The sequence below is a fragment of the Stegodyphus dumicola genome, chromosome X2 (assembly GCF_044657685.1).
Source record: "Stegodyphus dumicola isolate Sdum_Otavi_A_Nest chromosome X2, ASM4465768v1".
Taxonomy (NCBI): domain Eukaryota; kingdom Metazoa; phylum Arthropoda; class Arachnida; order Araneae; family Eresidae; genus Stegodyphus; species Stegodyphus dumicola.
This window is the reverse complement of record NC_140781.1, coordinates 118,537,754-118,556,217: the sequence shown is the minus strand read 5'-3', so window position 1 is coordinate 118,556,217 and position 18,464 is coordinate 118,537,754. Positions and strand designations below refer to the sequence as shown.

The 18,464-nt window shown below is 33.5% G+C and overlaps 1 protein-coding gene across 2 annotated transcripts in view; it reads right to left on the bottom strand.

Annotated features, from left to right (window-relative positions):
• Positions 1 to 18,464, bottom strand: part of beta'COP (coatomer subunit beta') — a 114,677-nt gene that overhangs the window by 34,782 nt on the left and 61,431 nt on the right. For both annotated transcript variants that reach the window (XM_085809085.1, XM_035367834.1), the window contains exons 13-16: positions 14,583 to 14,713; positions 6,133 to 6,340; positions 5,807 to 5,917; positions 3,722 to 3,936 (exon numbers count right to left, since the gene is read on the bottom strand). In XM_085809085.1, coding sequence (XP_085665211.1) covers positions 3,722 to 3,936; positions 5,807 to 5,917; positions 6,133 to 6,340; positions 14,583 to 14,713 — 665 coding nt within the window. The remainder of the gene's footprint in view (positions 1 to 3,721; positions 3,937 to 5,806; positions 5,918 to 6,132; positions 6,341 to 14,582; positions 14,714 to 18,464) is intronic.

Here is an 18,464-nt window from a genome sequence, read left to right as displayed (position 1 = left end):
ATATACTGGTAAAGAAGCTGCCCCTTTTTCATTCAGCTGCTAAATTTAAGAGGTGACATGTGCACCTCATAATCTGCAAATCTGAATTTTCCTTTCTTAAGATGCCTGCAACACCAGTCTTCAAGACTACCATTACTGGTGCATTATCGGCACCAAGTGCTAAGCAATTATCCAGAGGGATTGCATTTTCTTTTAAAGTTTTAATAATTAGCTGTGCTATATTAAAGCATGTTGAATGTCCTTCTAAAGTGGGGACAGAAAATAAACTGCCCTCAATTTCTGAAGACTCTGGATTAATAAAAGAAACAATTGGCTACAGTTTTGAATCTGTAGAGAGGCAGAATGGAGCTGTTTTAATGCAATCAATAACAGAAGATTTATTTTTCAAACCCATTTCTTTAACAATTGCACCTGTTTTGGTCCTTGCACTGGAGTATTTCTTAGCGATTTCACTATTGGGGAAACATTTTTCTAAATAAAACTGCAGCGTGATCCGATGCATTCAGTGGCAGGTTGTGCTGAAGTAAAAAGGCAGAGAACAGACATTCTGCATTTATAACTTTTTGGTCCTTCAAAGAAAAATTTAATTTTTCGTTTTTCTCAAAACAGATCATGTATAATCTAGAGAAAATTCAATTGCTTTCAGATGTCCAAAATCACTTTTTTTTTAAAATTCATATGACGAAGTATTAAGCCAAGCTCCATAAAAATCACGAGAAATTTGAAGAATAAGAAAAAATCCGGGAGAAATGTATTGTAAATCGGGTTGGAGGGAGAGCGGTTGAAAATCAGGAGTCTCCAGCCTAAATCGGGAAAGTTGGCAACTCTGACACAGCAAAGCACATGAACGTTATTAACCCTTTAACTGTCAAATTATTTTGATGATTTGGATACACAAATTGTCAAATTTTTTTTATTGCAAAAATCAAACGTTTAGTACAAAATAAAATATACTTAGTAGTTAAAAATTGATATTTTGAAGTACATGGGTAAAATTTTTAAAGTTTTGTAGCCATTGCATATTTATAATATGCTTGAGGCGGCTGCCACTCAACATGGCAGTTGTAAAGTTCGCTTCTAATGAAGCCTTATTTTCTAAAAATGAAAAAAAAAAAAAAAAAAAAAAAAAAAAAAAAAAAATTAAAAATAAATAAATGAAAAAAAAAAAAAAGTGAATACCTATTAGTAGCTCAGTAATTCAGTCTTGTGTGTTACAAATGGAAACACTTTTCCAAGCACAAACCAACTCCACAATCACTACACCAACATCGTGTTTCCTTCCTTATCTTTTCCCCATTTTTATCCTTTTTCGAACTACACACTTTGCATTGTCTTGTACGCTCACGTTTCGCAGGAATATGGGATATAAAATGTCGTTCAGTAAGATGGGCAGGGTTATCTATTGTAGGTGGTCTGCCAACATTCTTTTGCCCAGAAGCTGCATCCTCATATTCATGTACAAGTTCTTCTACAACTTGGATTCAAAATTCTAAAAATGTAATACGTTTCTCAACTACATTTTTATAGAGCAAATATAAGTTCCAGAGTACCTTGTCTAGTAAATGTAAAAATATCTTTTTATAATATTTTTTTCTGACGTTTTCGGATTGTTGGATGAAAGGATATTTCTTGATCACAGCGATCTACACCACCCATAGTTAGATTGTAGTCAGAAACAATCTTCGGCTTGAGTATATCTTTAATTTTTTTTTTTTATTTTTGAGGCTGACCATGGAAGTATCATGAATACTGCTCATCAAACACACATCCTTCTTATCTTTCCACCTTATAGCCAAAAATCTTACCCCTTTGAAAACTATGATTTGACCTTTTTGTAATTTTCTTTTAGCGAATTATGTAGGTAAATCTAGTCTATTTATCCTTACTGTGCCATAAATATCCGTTTTTTGGACTATAAGTAAGTCTGCAAGCTCGGGTGACATGTAACAGTTATCTACAGTCACACAATAACCATTTCCAAGAAAATGATTCAATAGGTGCATAACGACTTTTGTAGAAAGTCCATAATTTGTATAGAACTGATTGAAGACGGTACTATTTCCTGTATAGATAATGAAGTCACAAATAAACCCTGTTTCCGCCTCATAAAGCATAAAAAATTTGATTTCAAATCACGCGCGTTTGATAGGAATATATTGTTTTCAAGATAACCTTCCTTTATAAGGCATCAAGCTTTCATCAACCAATACATTGCTTTCCGGTATGTAAAAATTACAAAATTTTTCCTGTAAATTTTCAATTACATTATACAGCTTCCAAGTTTTGGATTTGGAAAACCATCTTTTTTTTTTTCAGCTTCATTATTGCAAAAATTTAAATATCAGAAAAGCAAAATAAAACGATTTATGGGCATTACTTTTGAGTAAACTGGAGTATGCAAAATCCTTCAATGAGACCAGTACATAGCCTGATTTGGTTTTCGGACAATACCTTGAAGTATTAGCCCAAAGAATAGCTTCATTTCTCTGTCAATTTTTTAGTGCGGGAGCACTTTGATATCTTTGCCGGATTTGCTTTTTTTTCTTGTTCTGCATAGTTGTTCGTTTCTTTAACAATTATATCCATTAGATTTGAATCCAGAAACATTTCAAAAATATCTAAAGGAGTAGTTTATGTTTACAGGAAAAGTTACAGTGTGGAGTACCTATAAAAGGGAACCGCGGGGACCCTGATCGGCCAAAAGCAGTTATTTCACACCAGTCTCTCGCATTTCCTATATCATCATCATCACCGCTATCCATTGATTCACTGCTACTTTAAATGTCACTCTCCTCAGTTTCACCTCGTCACTAGTATCGATGCCTTCAAAATCTTCATCTTCGGTTTAAGAATCTAAATCATCTATATAATGTTTCAAAGAACTGGATGCCATTTTACAACAAAAAGATCCCGCGGCACTTTGAACCAAAGAACTTCTAACCTCTAACCTTTGAAATCTTCAGTAAAGTGCTGCCATCTATTGAACTGAGTGCACATTAACTTTTCAAGATATACAGTCGAGTTTGACAAAGAGATGAAGCTGAAATAAACGTCTCCCGATATATATTCGGGTATAACAATACAATGCACTAAAAAAAAAATTACCCCGAGTAATATTCGGGCGTGACATTTTCGAACACCAGTGCTGTGCCCGAGATTATTTCGGGCATGACAGATAAAAGGTTAAGGCTAAGGAAGAACACCATCGTTAAGCAGTTTCAAAGAGAAACTTATTTATGTTTCCATTGAAAGTGGGAAAAACCAACCATGCAGCCAGTTCATTCACTTGGATTTGAATCTGGCATGAAGTAACAGCATTCAGCAGTACCACTGCTTAGCTGTTAATGAACCGATTGCAAGTCAGAACGCTGAATTATGCAGGGTTCAAAATAAATACAATGCAGGTACTTGATATTGCTTTAAACAAAAAAATAATACAACAGTTTAAAAGCTACAATGCAGAACTCACAATTAGGTTACAAATTTCAGACCAGAGATACAATGCAGGTACTTGATATTGCTTTAAACAGAAAAATAATACAACAGTTTAAAAGCTACATTGCAGAACTCACAATTAGGTTACAAATTTCAGACCAGAGACTAAATCACAAATTAAAATACCATCTAATATACACACAAACTTCATTCTACAGATAACTAGAAAAAAGTATCATTCACTTGAAGTATAAATTAATACTTAGAAATACTTAATAAAACTTACTTTCCAAGTAAGAAATATGATATGAAAGCAACATTGTTGATTCCACTCAATTCTGCACTCTGTCCTAATTTTTCAACCATGCTTGCATTTCCTGATGATGTGGCAAGCAATAACAGTCCGCCATAATCTTTAGCATAATGCAAACATTCCTCAGCTAGTTGAAATTCACATTTGGACATTGCCAGCTCTGCCAGCTGCTTCCATTTCTGCTCAGACTGCAAGGAGAGAAAATACAAAATGACACATGTATAGATAAAATTTTTTAGTTCTATTGCGAATCATATGCACCCAGACATACAACATATCAACCAGAGTAGCAAATACTTCTTACTATGGCATGTTCCAGAGTAAGGGCAAATGAGGTACTCACCTCAGTTAAGTTACTGTGGCAATCTAATGTTCGACTGTGTGCGCAGCCAATCCACGTCATGTGGTTTATGTAAAAACTGCTAGCGCGGCAGTGAACTCGCTCACTTCGCCCTTAGCTGCAGCATAGGATGTTTGAATTTTAGTTTAGTAGATTTTGTTATTCGTTCTGTTATTTCAGTTGTGTTTAAAGTTATGGTGTGTGTGAATAAAGGTTATGTTTAAGGAAACAGAGTCATGTCAATTCAAGGATATATACCATGCCACCATATTACAAAGGAGAGGTGCCAAATTATCTATGAAAAATTAGAAATTCATTGCAAAAAAGAAATTATATTTGTTAACTTTCAACTTTGAAATGTATCGTGAAACACTATTTTTGAATAGAACTTTAACATTATTTACATTAATTCAAAGTCCTTACTGTGTTTTTTCCCTCACTTCAAAACCAACCACATACATTATTAAAATATACACATAATGATATGTGTATGTGCCTATAAAGTTATTAATCATCATTCTTGAATAAAAATCACCAAATTGTACCAAAGTAGTGATAAATTTTATACAGTTTAAAGTCTTTAATGTGTACTTCCGTAATCCAGAATGATCTATAATCAGGACCTAGCAATTTCACTTTTTGTTTGATGGACATCGAAACATGCTTTCGCTTTGTAGATCCTATGGCAGCTCCAGAATCGGAAATTCTTTGACATAATCGAAAGTTCAGGCTTACTTTTATAAAATTGCTCTAACAGTCTGCAAAAAATAATAAGCCGGATCTAATTAGCAGATTAAGGAACAACGCAATCTGCAACATTAACTGAAATAGATAATTAGATAATTTTAGCCTAGCTTATACCGTCCGATATACATAACGTATTATGCACATGCGTAAATGCATTATGCATTTATGCATGCACAGAAAGTTTGTAGCTTTGAGGTCCTGATTACAGATTATTCCGGATTATGGACATCCGGATTAAAGACTTTTTACTGTAGATTTTTCCACAGTAATTTGAACTATAAGAACAAAAATTCAAGCAAGACTCTTACCAATGTTTAATTACTTATGCAATTTTTTTTAATTAAAAATTTTTTAAAGTCTGATTAAAACAAACTCTCATGGAATTGAGAGAATGAGTTTCACATGTATAAATTAGTGCACAGCCCTCATTATATTACATTAGATAATATTAAAAATATCTTACTGCATGTTATTCTCCGATTAAATTACATTTATGCAACTTCATGCATTACTATTACAGCCTTCTCTTATCTTTAAGTCTTCAGTCTTAAAAAAAAGAACAAAAAACAAAAAACCTCATCCTCATTCACTTCCTAAACTTTGTGATTAAAAAACAAAGTAGACTTGTGAGAATATGTTAATAAATTGGAAACATTTTACACTGTAGGATTTTTGTGCATAAATATTTTGCACTGTACCTTGTTCAGGAAGAAAGAAAATTCTATTTCCAGAATTCCTATTATTTTTAACAATGCAGGATTCTCAAGCAATATGCAGTGAGTGCTTGTAGAAATTTTGGAAGTTAAAACACATACATCATCTGGTACAAGAAAACCTGCCATATTAATTAGAACAAAATTATGTAACTTCTTCATATGACGATAAATATTTTCAACAGGAGAGCACGGTAATACTTATTAAATAAAAATGTAGCAACAAAATGTGATAATATTATGGCTGAACCTACTTACCATAGCATCTTTTGCAAGCATGTATGCTACTTTCAGATTTCCAAGTTGGAGAGCTAGTTCAAACTTATGATCCGGATCAGTTGACACAACTAATGCTTGAGATTTGAAACCCTTAAAAACAAATATAATATGAAATATTCTACAGATATCAGATTCAATTTTAAAAACAATATTGCCGATCATTTCAAACTCAATTCTACAGACATTAAGTGCATAACAATGCAACATTTCATATACACATCTACAAGTATTTTTCATTAATATGCTTAATATTTTTAAATTATTGGAATTTTCATTAATTAATAAACAAATTTGGTTATTTTTACCTGCTTTTCTAAAAAGTGAGCAACCCGAGTTCGCTGTTCATATGGAACTGAAGGTAGAACACTATGAGCAGTTTCAAAATCCCCTCTCATAACTGCAGTCTGATATTCCAAAACAGGAAGGAGAAGAGAGTAAGATACAACATTTAATTCTTTATCACCAAGATATAATCTGCTGTCTTTTGGTATGTAACCAAGTAAATACATAACTCTAAAGGGGGAAAAAATGCAGACTAAGTTATGAATAAATGCAATCAAAAATCACAATAGGGGGAAATTTATTATTTTTTTTTTCAAAGACTATATTTGCCTTAATTCTTATAGGCTACCACGATTAACAAATGAAGGTTCAATCTTATAAAGACAGACTTAATATTTTTTTTAATTCGACATACATATTTAAAACAAACAATTTTAAATTTTCTGAGTAACCAGCAAGAAAAGGGTCAATTTATATTACTTACAAATACTTTCAAAATTAAAAAGCAAACTAAATTAGTGATAGAGATCTGAAAGCTACGAGAATCGAACAAGACACCATTAAATTAGATGATTAACTATTCTGTTTGCAATATTAAATCAAAATATTAATGAATTCCTAGTTTTCTTAACATACTCCCATCCCAATTTCAGCATATTACCAGATTAAATTAGGATTAAAACAATGTGTATTCCAGGAAATTTATCCCCTTAAAACTCTTTTATAAGTTATTACCTTTGAAATTTTCATGTTCCCATGAACCATTCACACATTTTCAAATTTAGTCCTTATAAGCTATAGGAATCAAGTTCTGCTTTCCTCCTGTTATCAACCCTGCGCAAAATATTTGAATGTCACTGAAGAGATTTACTTAACATCCCTGGTGAGACAGCTAGCCTGCCAAAGTAGACTGCAGCTTTATCCCAGTGGAGGAATAACTAAAGGCTGCATTGAAGCATATTAGAGCAAAGTAATATAACACAAAGATTCCACTAAATGTTATTGAGAACCAAACAGAGTATTGGTTATAATATTCAAAAATAAAAGTGAGCTACATTGGTGAACTATGGAAACTAACATACACAAAAGAGAACTTTATAACAAAATATACTCAATCAAACAATTAACCAATTAGTATCATAAATTGCTAGAAATGATAGTTTGGTTATAAGCATATTAGAACTCGCAAAAAAATACAGATACTAAATATGCAGCAAGCAGCTCCTTTAAGCATACTACTGTGGTAAGCTATATGAAAGACCCCATACATATTAAAAGAAACCTGATTATTATAATGGACATCAGTCCACTCAACCAAGCAGATATTTAACTTCTATGATTTATATATAATGCTAGCTAATAAGATAAATATTGAGTACACTGTTGTTCTCTCATACACAAAGCAATCTCTTTTCACTTAAAAAACATCAGAGAATTGCACCAATTCGGCATTACCTATTCTAAGACTTTACTTGCAATTTTACGCATTGCATTTCCACAAAATGTGATCATTAAAGAAGTACTCTTCATGGAATTTGAAATTTTTCATACTCTACTGCTGGACAAAGAGAAATTTCGGAAGAATTTCAGCCCCTTTTTCATTAACCAGCAAACTCCCCAGTCCTATTATGATTTGTTTCACAAAGAAAAAAATGTTCTCGGTGCAAAAACAATAAATGGGAAAAATGACTCAATTTTGGAAGATGGAACTCCACATGTACTGTAACACATATGCTGTGCATACATGCATACTTCGGTTGCCAGATAATACATTTGGCCATGTTGTAGGTCGCTAGATAATTACATTTGGCCCATGTTGTAGGTCACTGTGTTTTTAATGTAAGCTATGTTTATGGGAAGTGGTTGGGTTTGAAATGTAAATTTAAAGTATGCCTGCATACATTATAGCTACTTAAGCAAATTGATGGCAGAAGATATTGCTTTATGCATATCTTAATCCAATGAAGCATAATCATTCCTTTGAAATGAGAGAATAAAGTACTAAAATTAAATCTAAGAATATTTGATGCACCTCCACTGATCGCTAGTATAAATGATTGGCTATTTATATATATACAGATTGTGGAATAGTTTGTCAGGGACCAGCCTAACTGCAATTTTAATAGTACACAATTCAATATGAACCACTAAAATAACTTGCCCGAGTTTGATGAATTTCCCAAAAATAATTCAGTCTTCTGTTATGCAGAAGGGGCTAGCTGTTACATTGTTTGCCTTAAGAGTAAATCTGTAAGGATGCTGACCTCAACGACTTAACTCGTGGAAGAATACGCAAAGTTCACATAATTGTACAGTACTGGATGAATATGGGGAAAACAGAATTAGTTTTTCAGCATTTCTGCTTATAATTCTATTATAGCACATTTCTGCATCGTTGTGGATGTGCAGGGCATTAGCTACTGTTATGTTAGCAATTTATGTGCAGGGCATTAGCTACTATGACCAGGTACGTGGTTTTAAACCAGTTAGATTTAGTAATGGCTTTTATGGATGTTATTTGGTATGCTCAAGTAAATAACAGGATAGTCCTCCTCATTTCTGTATTTGAAGAGATTGAATGGAGGTGCCCCAGGTGTGGATACTCTGCAACAGAGCTGTGTTGTAAAAAACCTTTAAATGTTCTGACAAAGTTCCACAAGTTTGAGAGTTACTAGGTAGTAACTAGATATTTATCTAATTCCTATATACTTTGATATTTTTATTGACTGCTAATTCTGAAGCAGGAACTGCATACAGACACTCAGATTTACAAAGCATAATAGCTACCAGTTTTCATGTTGTAGCTGTTACTTTCGCTGGTGACAATTCACAAGATGAGCTACTGTTGTATCTAAATTATTTTCCAGTACGTCTCTGGTGGTTGCAACAGGCCACTAGGAAGTCCTCAGCATACTTGAACGTCCAAGGCAAAATTCCTTATTTTTCCAGTGTTGAGTTTATTACAGTCAAAAGTCGTTAATCCGGACTCGTCAGGATTTCATCGATTTTTCCGGATCATAGATCATCAGTTTAAATCTCGTAAGATGGCATGCAGAAATTCTAAAATTAAAAATATGAAACCGTAATTTATGAAATAAAGAACAATTATGATCTAAAGGGTATCAAAATTTACAAAAAAAAAAGCTTAATATTTATTTGTTTACTTTATTAAACATTTCTTTCAATGTAAGTTGCTTTGTTTGATGTGATAATACTTTCTCTTTAATTCTATAAACAGACAAAATTTCTTGTTCAGTTACAAAGTTCCGCTGTTCAAGTCCCGTTATTTGCTGTGCTGAGAATACCGACTAACTTGTCAATCGAAATTTTTTCGTTTTCACTAACCTCTCTGTCACATCCTTCATGTCTTTATCCATTTTTTGCAGCAATTCCACTTTTTGTTTGATGAACATCGAAACATACTTTCGTTTTGTACGATCCTTTGGGAGCTCCAGAATCGGAAATTCTATTTGACATAATCGAAAGTTCAAGTTTACTTTTATAGTACTGCTCTTACAGTCTGCAAAAAATAATAAGCCGAATCCAATTCGAAAATTAAGGAACAACGCAATCATCAACATTAACTGAAATTGATAATTAGATAATTTTAGCTTATACCGTCCGTTATACATAAAACGCGCACGCGAAAACATATTCTGCGCTTGCGCACACTCATATGCGCAGTCGTAAGAGGTCTTATGCGCACGTGTAAACGCCTATGCGCATGTGTCAACACGGTGTATGCGCAGAAAGTTTTTAGCTTTGAGGTCCGGATTATAGATCATTTCGAATTATGGGTGTCCGAATTAACGACTTTTGACTGTACTACATTTTATAGGCTTGGGCTTGCACATGATTACTGCAAGCAAACTCTGTCAGTATCATGGTTAAAAATTTCACTATTTATGGTGATGATTAGTGTCTTTTTTGTAAAAGTAGTTGTAGATTAACTTAATCACGTAGGAGCTCAATCCAAGTAATTGCAAGATACTATGATGTCAGACCACCATTCATTGTCAAATGTACCTTTTATTGCTATAATAGCTTTGTACACTTGCTGCTTCCAGTTGCCTCATACAAATGTCTTTGATGTTACTTAGGTCCTACTCACGAATACCCTCTCTGAATCCATAATTGTGTATATTGAAGGAGCTATCCTCAGTACAGAGAATGATACAGCCTACCCAGAGCTATTTTTTCTAGGATTTTTCACAGTAAGGAAAGAAGACATACCAGTTAGTATGGAATAGGTACCACTGTGATAAGTACTCCTCTGAAGAAAAAGAACATCAAGTTCTTGCAGGAACCCTGGAATACAACCCTGCTCCCAATAATTATTGAGAAAAATGCAAGAAACTTGCAGGAAGGTTCTAAGCAGTTCAATTATGTCCAGACCATCTGAACTTAACAAAGTTGTTTGTATTGAGTAGTTTTATAACTTTGGCTGTCATAGGAGATTTCCTGCTGAAGGCAGACAGAACATTAGCAATAGCCACAGCTTCTTTTCCTAATTTTAGAAAGTAGTGCATAGTCTGTTGAGACACTATCTTTGGAGAACAGATGCTCATAATTTGTTCCATTATTTGCACTCTTAAGATAGACACAGAAAGCTGCTATGTTTAGAGTGTAGTTTTGAATGGAGAATTTTATGATCAGAAATGCTATTCTAAAATTCTACATACTTTAAAGTGCCTCCTCATTGCCTACTTCTTTGTCATTCCACCATAAAGGTGCAATTATTGCTACCTTTCTATTTTTATAAGCTGCATTGCAGCCTGCTGTTAAGGTGGCCAGTAACTCCTCTGTTACTGAATTTGAATTGCATGACAAAATGCAGTTCTGAAATGAGATTCAGGCTGTAACATGTAACTGTGCAATTTTCTGACATCCCTTTTTGTGTGTGTGTGTGTGTTTTGTATAGGAGATCATGAACTACTTCTGCCTATTAAAATCATCTAAATGTGATGCATTTCTGTTCACTTGTTTCGGTGCTGATTACTTTGCAATCATTTGTTCATATAGCTATGTCAAGAAATCACAGTGAAAACTGGATGGCCTCCTGTAACTGTAGTGAAAAACGTTGGGGAGAATTCTGGCATTCAAGAAGATAAGCCATTTTGCAACTATAAACTGCAGAAATTGCACCACTCTGTTATCTCTTGTTCCAGAATTCCCTACTGCCCTAAACTGGATTTTAAGGATTAGCATCTCCTTCAATAATCAGATTGTCGCCATCTAAAATCTTGAGATACTGCAGTTTCTGTAGAGCTTTTTGCGTATCACTGCATGAAGAGTAATAGCATGAAGTGAATGAATGCTTGTGTGCAGAATTCAACATTTATTGTCACCAAAAACTATGTGGTATGCAGTAAGTGAGCTATTAGTGCTTCTGCTTCCAAAAACCGAAGACCTCTCTCAGGGAGCTAGCAATTCAATACAATTTTTACATTATATTCAGCTATGCACTGCATGGCTGCTTGAGCTGCTACCTAGAAAACAGAATTTTGTTCAGGGATCTATGGAATATAAATCATTCTCATGTATGCTGTGAAGATTATTGGTTATGCTGTGCCTAATTGTGATGCAGACTTCACATACTTTCCCTTAGCCCTGAGGTGAAAGTACTCTCTGTAAAAGCAATTGCAACTATAGATGAAATAACAGCATTTGTGCTTACAGTTGCTACTAAGGATGTAGAAACATTAGGTATTTTTGGAAGCAGGCAAGAGAGATTGAAAAATTTACAATGCCTTCGCCGGGAATCGGACCTCTGGAATACGCGCCCAGCGTGCAGACCCCCACAACACGAAGGCGGGAGAAGTACCTTATATACACCCCCTTTTAAAGGGTGATGGGTTTTTAGGGGACCCAGTCACCAAATCATGGATGTGGAGAATCATCATCCAACACCCTTTTAGTTCGTGTACCAATGTAGACATTACGTATTTTTGGAAGCAGGCAAGAGATTGAAAAATTTGCAACACCTTTGCCGGGAATTGAACCACAGACCTCTAGAATACACGCCCAGCGTGAAAACCACCACACCACAAAGGCGGCGAGATATACCTTATAAGGATACTAACACATTAAGAGATGCAAAATATTTAGCACAATTGCATGTATTTATCTGTCTATGATAGTCATCTTTCCAGAGTATTTCAGTCATTTCATTTAGTCTTGAACCTTTAATGTAAAAATACTCGAATACTTTGTTTTCTCAAAAATATGTCATAAAAAAAGCAAAACATACACAGGACATCTGAAAAATGAAATTACTTTTTCTAAAATGCATATTTATTACTACTACTGGGTTGGTGCAAATGAAAATGCATGCATTGTAAATGCCACATGCCAGAGGTCTTCAACCTTTGACTAATGCATATCATCTAAACAAAAATTGAAAATCTTTAGTACCACCACTACAAAGTATTACTACCACCACCACTCTTGTACAAAGCACAAATTATACACGTTAGAGAAAAAACTCAATCAGGAGGTTGAGGTTTTAATTTTTTAGAGTAATAGTTAAAAATACTTTGCTTCTTTGTGTACCACCTATTTTTCTTTTGCGTACCACCGGTTGAAAACCCCTGCCATATCCAAATCTACAAGAACAAGGAGTGAAGTCCTACAGATTAGGTAAATGAAAATCTGTTCAGAATAATATACTTTTCAAACAATATACTTAGAGTGCATATTATTAGCCAATAATCACAATAAGACAATACTTAATTCAGCAGGAAAGGTAAAAATGGATTGATAAACAGACTGGCTGTCTACATGCTAACCCAGAAAATAATTCCAGATGCCTAAAAAGATAACCTATGAGGGAACAAAGCATGATGGACAAACACTGCCTAATGCACTTTAAAGTCAAAACTGGTTGGTTTACTTGATGAGCTACATAAAGAAAGCTTTTAATGACTACAGCATTCAGCTTCAAGAAAAAAAAAATTACTAAATTTTCCTCTACCTCTGTTAAAGACAGTACTTTTAGAATTCGAGTAATTCCAGATATTTCTCCTCAAAATAAAACTCAGGTCAAAATTCGTAAAACAATTTTATGTGAAAACAGAATTCACAGATAATATTAATGAAATATTTCATTTTATTTGCACCTTCCCTTCATAGTTTTTTAAATCAATGCATTGGTGTTCCACCTTAGCTGAGGCATACAAATTCTATACCAAAGAAACTAACACTGATAATTACCCCCAAAAATCCCTATTAAGCAACAGACTAATTTTGTACTTATTTGTAAACTTTTTGTCCTTTAGAAATATTCTGAGCTGAATTATATTTTGCATTTTTCTAATCCACAAATGAGAGAAAAAAAAGTACGACAATAAAACTCCTGAACTTACGACCATGAAATAAGTTAGCAACTACTGCTGATATAAACCAACCAGTACTCAGCAATAAATTCTTTACAATTCCTTTTCTCACCGTGAAATTTTTCCTCCTACATTCTATTTTTACCGAAAAAGAGCTAAAAACTCTCTTCACCTCTGCTGTGTAAAAGATAATCGAAGATATCCAACAGATTGCAAGAAAGAACCCAACCTGCCAGATTTTCCGATAAAAATAATAAAATCAACAGCTAAGATTGAGGGTGCAGGTTTCATAATGGTGAAGCTCCAGTCCACAGAAAAAACACAGATAAATTTATTGAGACAAGGTTCTACATTTACTATACAATTAAAGTATCCACACACTTTGTAATGATCCTGCTGATACGTAAGAAATCCATCTGGTGCTGTGATGGTAGCTGCCATTCTACAAAGCCTAGCAACTAACTTTTATTGTTGTTGCTGGAATTCAATGTCATTATTAAGGAATTCTAGTGGTCGGTTCTGTCACAAAAGTGAAGCAGCATGGCCTAGGCTCATAGCCACTATTCAGTTCACACAACCAATACTCTGGACCGCTGAGGTCATGGTCCTTAGCAAGCCAAACCAGTTTTCTAGTCAACAACCCTGCTCTGAATGGCACATTCCTTACAGATACAAAGTATAAACAAATACAAATAAAAATGTGCCCACATGAAATTGTTCCACACGTGGGCAATACAGAATTGCGTAAACTATTAAGACTTCCTGCAATATCAAATCATAACAAACACCTTTAAAAATCACACTTTTACTGTCAAATTTCATTCTGGGCACAATATATGAAAGTAAACTCTAAACAACTAGTTTTTTTCCCCAATATTTTCACCTGCTTTCACTTTCACTACTTCAAAATATTAAAAAACTGAATTGAAGAAATGCATAACATATAGTGCATTATTACTAATAAATCAATTTCATATATCAGCATGAATGTATGTGTGTGTGTATATATATATATAATTAAAAATATGAGAGAGACTGCAGGGCATTTATCTGAAAAATAGTTTAAAAGTTTATATATTTTATTAGCATTAAGAAATATAAGACAATTATTTGGACATGTTATTTCAAAATATACAAACCTATCTAAATGAGCTATTGTAACTATTTCACCTCCTACATAATAATTCAACCGGTTTACCGAATTCGTATATATAAAACAGTCACCAATCCAAAGGCCTGTTTTCACACTTTCTAAGTGCATACCAAGGACCTACGAGAAAGGAGTTAAGATATAAATGAGACCATAAATTATGCATAACATCTTCACACAAAACAAAAATATTTTATATTATATATATATATATATTTATATGTTGTATGATCTTAAATCCATTTAGTGCGAAAACAAGTTATTACTACTTGCGAAATTGCTGCAACGTTAGTTAATAATAATTTATTTTCTAAACAGTATTGATTAATTGATTATATTATCTCCTAAGTTTAATTAAAGTAGAATTATTTTAAAAGTGTGAATCCATACTGGTAAGTTATATTTTGAAAGATGTTTTGAAGTAATTTGAATGCAAAATGTTAATAATGTTTTAACGGGCACTGGAGTTAAATCATCATGAAGAATAAAATTTCAATTGTAAAAGGAAAAATTAAAAACATGCAATCATTGTCATTGATCAGAAATTAGTTGACTTTTCAAGGGGAACAAACCAACTCCCGTTCAATGAACAATGATTGATAAAAATATGTAAATACGAAAGTGTTTCGTCTTTACTCGAGTTATAAGTTAAAGCCAAACCGGCAATTCTAGTCAGGTCAAATATTTCCGCGAATAGAAGGGATTATGAACCAATGCTGATACTCAAAGAACTTATTCTTATGAAGCATTTTAGTCAATTCAATTTGGAGTAAAAAGCAATTACTGTAGAGAAATCCTAACTAACCCGAGTAACTGTCCCCGACACTTTCATGTTTATGCATTTGAGTACTATATTATTTGTAAAAATTAAACATTGGAAATTGTCATTATGAAATCGAATTCAAAGTAAAATTGAAATAAACATAGAAGATTACAAAATAAGATAAATAATGCAAACTTTGTAAAAACAAATCAAAGACAATATAAAAATAATATATAATAAGAACAGTGAATGTACATGAAGATATAAAGGCCAGAAAAAGTATTAAGTAACTTACATTCTTTCTAGTGGGGGAGTTGGCAAAGTGTTCTCTTCGTGTCTGACTTATAAGTGTAGGGTGTCCGAAAATTCTTAGCTGCAGTGGGCAGTTTTTTGATTGATAATTTAATCCATAAATTTCCATTGGCTACATAAAATTTAGCTTCCAATTTGCTGGTACGAATACATGTTGCTTATAACTACACAGTGCTGTGGTACAAATGCAAGATTCACAATACTTCCTAAAGTCTCAAGAACAGAGCACATCCAAAATCCACTGCACAACGAATGCCATGATGAAGACAATTTAATGAATGAAAGCTATGCAACTAAATGTGCATGACGAAAGTCAAAAATGATAATTTGTTATAACTGTCATATAAGTTGAGAAAATGATTTGCAAAAGTTGCCACTTCAAAGTATGAGAGCTGTCTTTATACGCTGAAAGCAGGTGAACAATATTATAAGATAATGATTGTGAAGCTGGATTATCACGTTTTAAGCAAAGTCAATAACAAATTTTCACACAGGAACACAAAAATGCAGAAAACAGGATCAACATTGCAGTATCAGCAGTGATAGCATGTAGATGACGATTTTCAATTTTTTTTCCCCCAAAATATAATAGGAGGAGAAACATGGGTTCACTTTCTTGAGAAAGTGCAGAATCAAAGAAAATTCAAATCAGCAAATGTACACAAACTTGAACATATCAAAGAAGCTTAAACCACATCAGTTACTTGTATAAGAGGCTAGTCCTTTTGGGACCATAACAAGGTGTTACTAGCAAATAGTATAGTAAAAGGTATAACCATTAATGAGAAAGTGCACAGCAAAATCCTTACTTTGAAGGCAACTCAGAACAATAGACAAAGATGATTCCAGGCAACATTTTCAGCCCAGACAATGCCATTCACACACACTTTGCTCATACAGTTTTGATGAGATTGTTTAATTATTCTCCCTACTGCTCAGAACTCACACCAAGCAAATTTTGCATAGATAACAGGCTGGCTCATCAACTGTTGAGCCCAGCTGTTGTATTCAACTCCACCCCAATTCTGACAGAGAAACACTGATCCAAGTGTCTTCTTACCCCATCTGTTCTTACCACCAACCTAGTTTTTGTACAGAGGGTTCATAGCCACATTTTAGTTAAAAAAATAAGCACCTATAAGCACTTTTCAAGCACATTTTAAGAAAAAAAATAAGCACCTGTCTAATTACATTATACACAACTGCATAACCTTAAAAGAAAAATTAGACTTGTAATTTAAAATATGAGCAATGCAATATTTATTAAGAGAATGAGCATTACCTCAACAATGGAAAACAATTAACTTTTTTTTAAATTTTAAATGACAGTTCAATTTACAGAATTAGTTTACAATGAGAGGGGAAAAAATATGCAGAACTAAACTTTATTACAATATTTAATGATGATATTTCAGTTGAAAATATTGAAAATAAATAATAGTAAGCTATATTAATTGTATTCGTTCGGCACCTAATAATAAATACAATTTATTTTTCCACTCATATTAACATTTAAATAATTTAATTTACATCAAAATTCTGAACATTTTCAAAATTTTCATTGCATAACAGTTTTCCCTTAACATATATCCCAAGCAAAGTAATTTAAGTAAAAATGAGGCACATTTCTGAAATCAGAAGACGGGAAATTGCTTCATTCAGTCATCCTTTAACAGTAAAAGCTTAACTAGCCAGCATACTCGGAAATTCCCGAATTTTCCGGATAGTAACTGGAAAAAGAAGAGTGGGGGAGATTGTAGCCGTTCTTTAGATTTAAATTTAGGCTAAATAAATGATTTTGACATTTTGATATGTGCATCATACAAAAACCAACGGAACTGAGAAATATTCTGCTTAGAAAGCACAGTAAAACTCTTTTAAGTGTTCATAAACAAATCTCAGGCTGAACATCAAAATTAATTAACAATGCAAAATACCGCAAACGTTATTGCACAATACGTGTGGCGTAATTCTTCCATGTGATATTACGCAATCGGAATCAACACCTGCCGGTATTCGCAGGGATAAATAGTCCTGGGTATTCGGAGAAAGAATTAAACAAAAGAAAAGAAAGAGACCTACTAATCTGGGGTGTTTCTGATTCTAATTTTCAACAGACTGGAATAGAATCAATCTTCGCTTGGGTTGGGTAGACCGCAAAAACTTTTGCTCCTATTCAATCCAGATTGGACAGTGACAGAAAAAAAGTCCGCTGCTTCAATATTAGAATTTTGAGGAGAAACTCCCAACCTCCGTACTGTATAATGTATTGGCAAAGAAAATGAAATTATTTTGACTATTCGATTACTTTCCTTTTATTTAAGGCATTCCGAATATTATTCCTGAGAAAGCTAATCTGTGTAAAAACACACCCATTTTTGGAAGTTTATCTATACTTCAGCAGTTACTGCAATTATATTATTATAAATATTCACACATATGCTCATAATATAAGTATAACGATCATAATAAACACGAATATGAACTGACCACGCGGAACGAGAATGCAAATTTAATAAAATCTGGATAGAAATTCAAACGTCTGTAGTATTTGGGTGGGAGGAAAAGAATACCGAATGTACCGGAATTTTCTACGTTTTCGCAATTCTTTGGCCAATAGAACGACGTGCACCTGTCTGTACTCTCGCGCGCACCATAGGTTACGTTAAGGCAGAGGAAGGGGGGAAAGCAATTTTCGAGAATATGATTCACCATCTGACGTTGCATATAAGGAAGAAAAGTTGTTTATTTAGTTTCGGCTTTGGTACGGGGAAAAAAATGCGCATTCATTAAAAA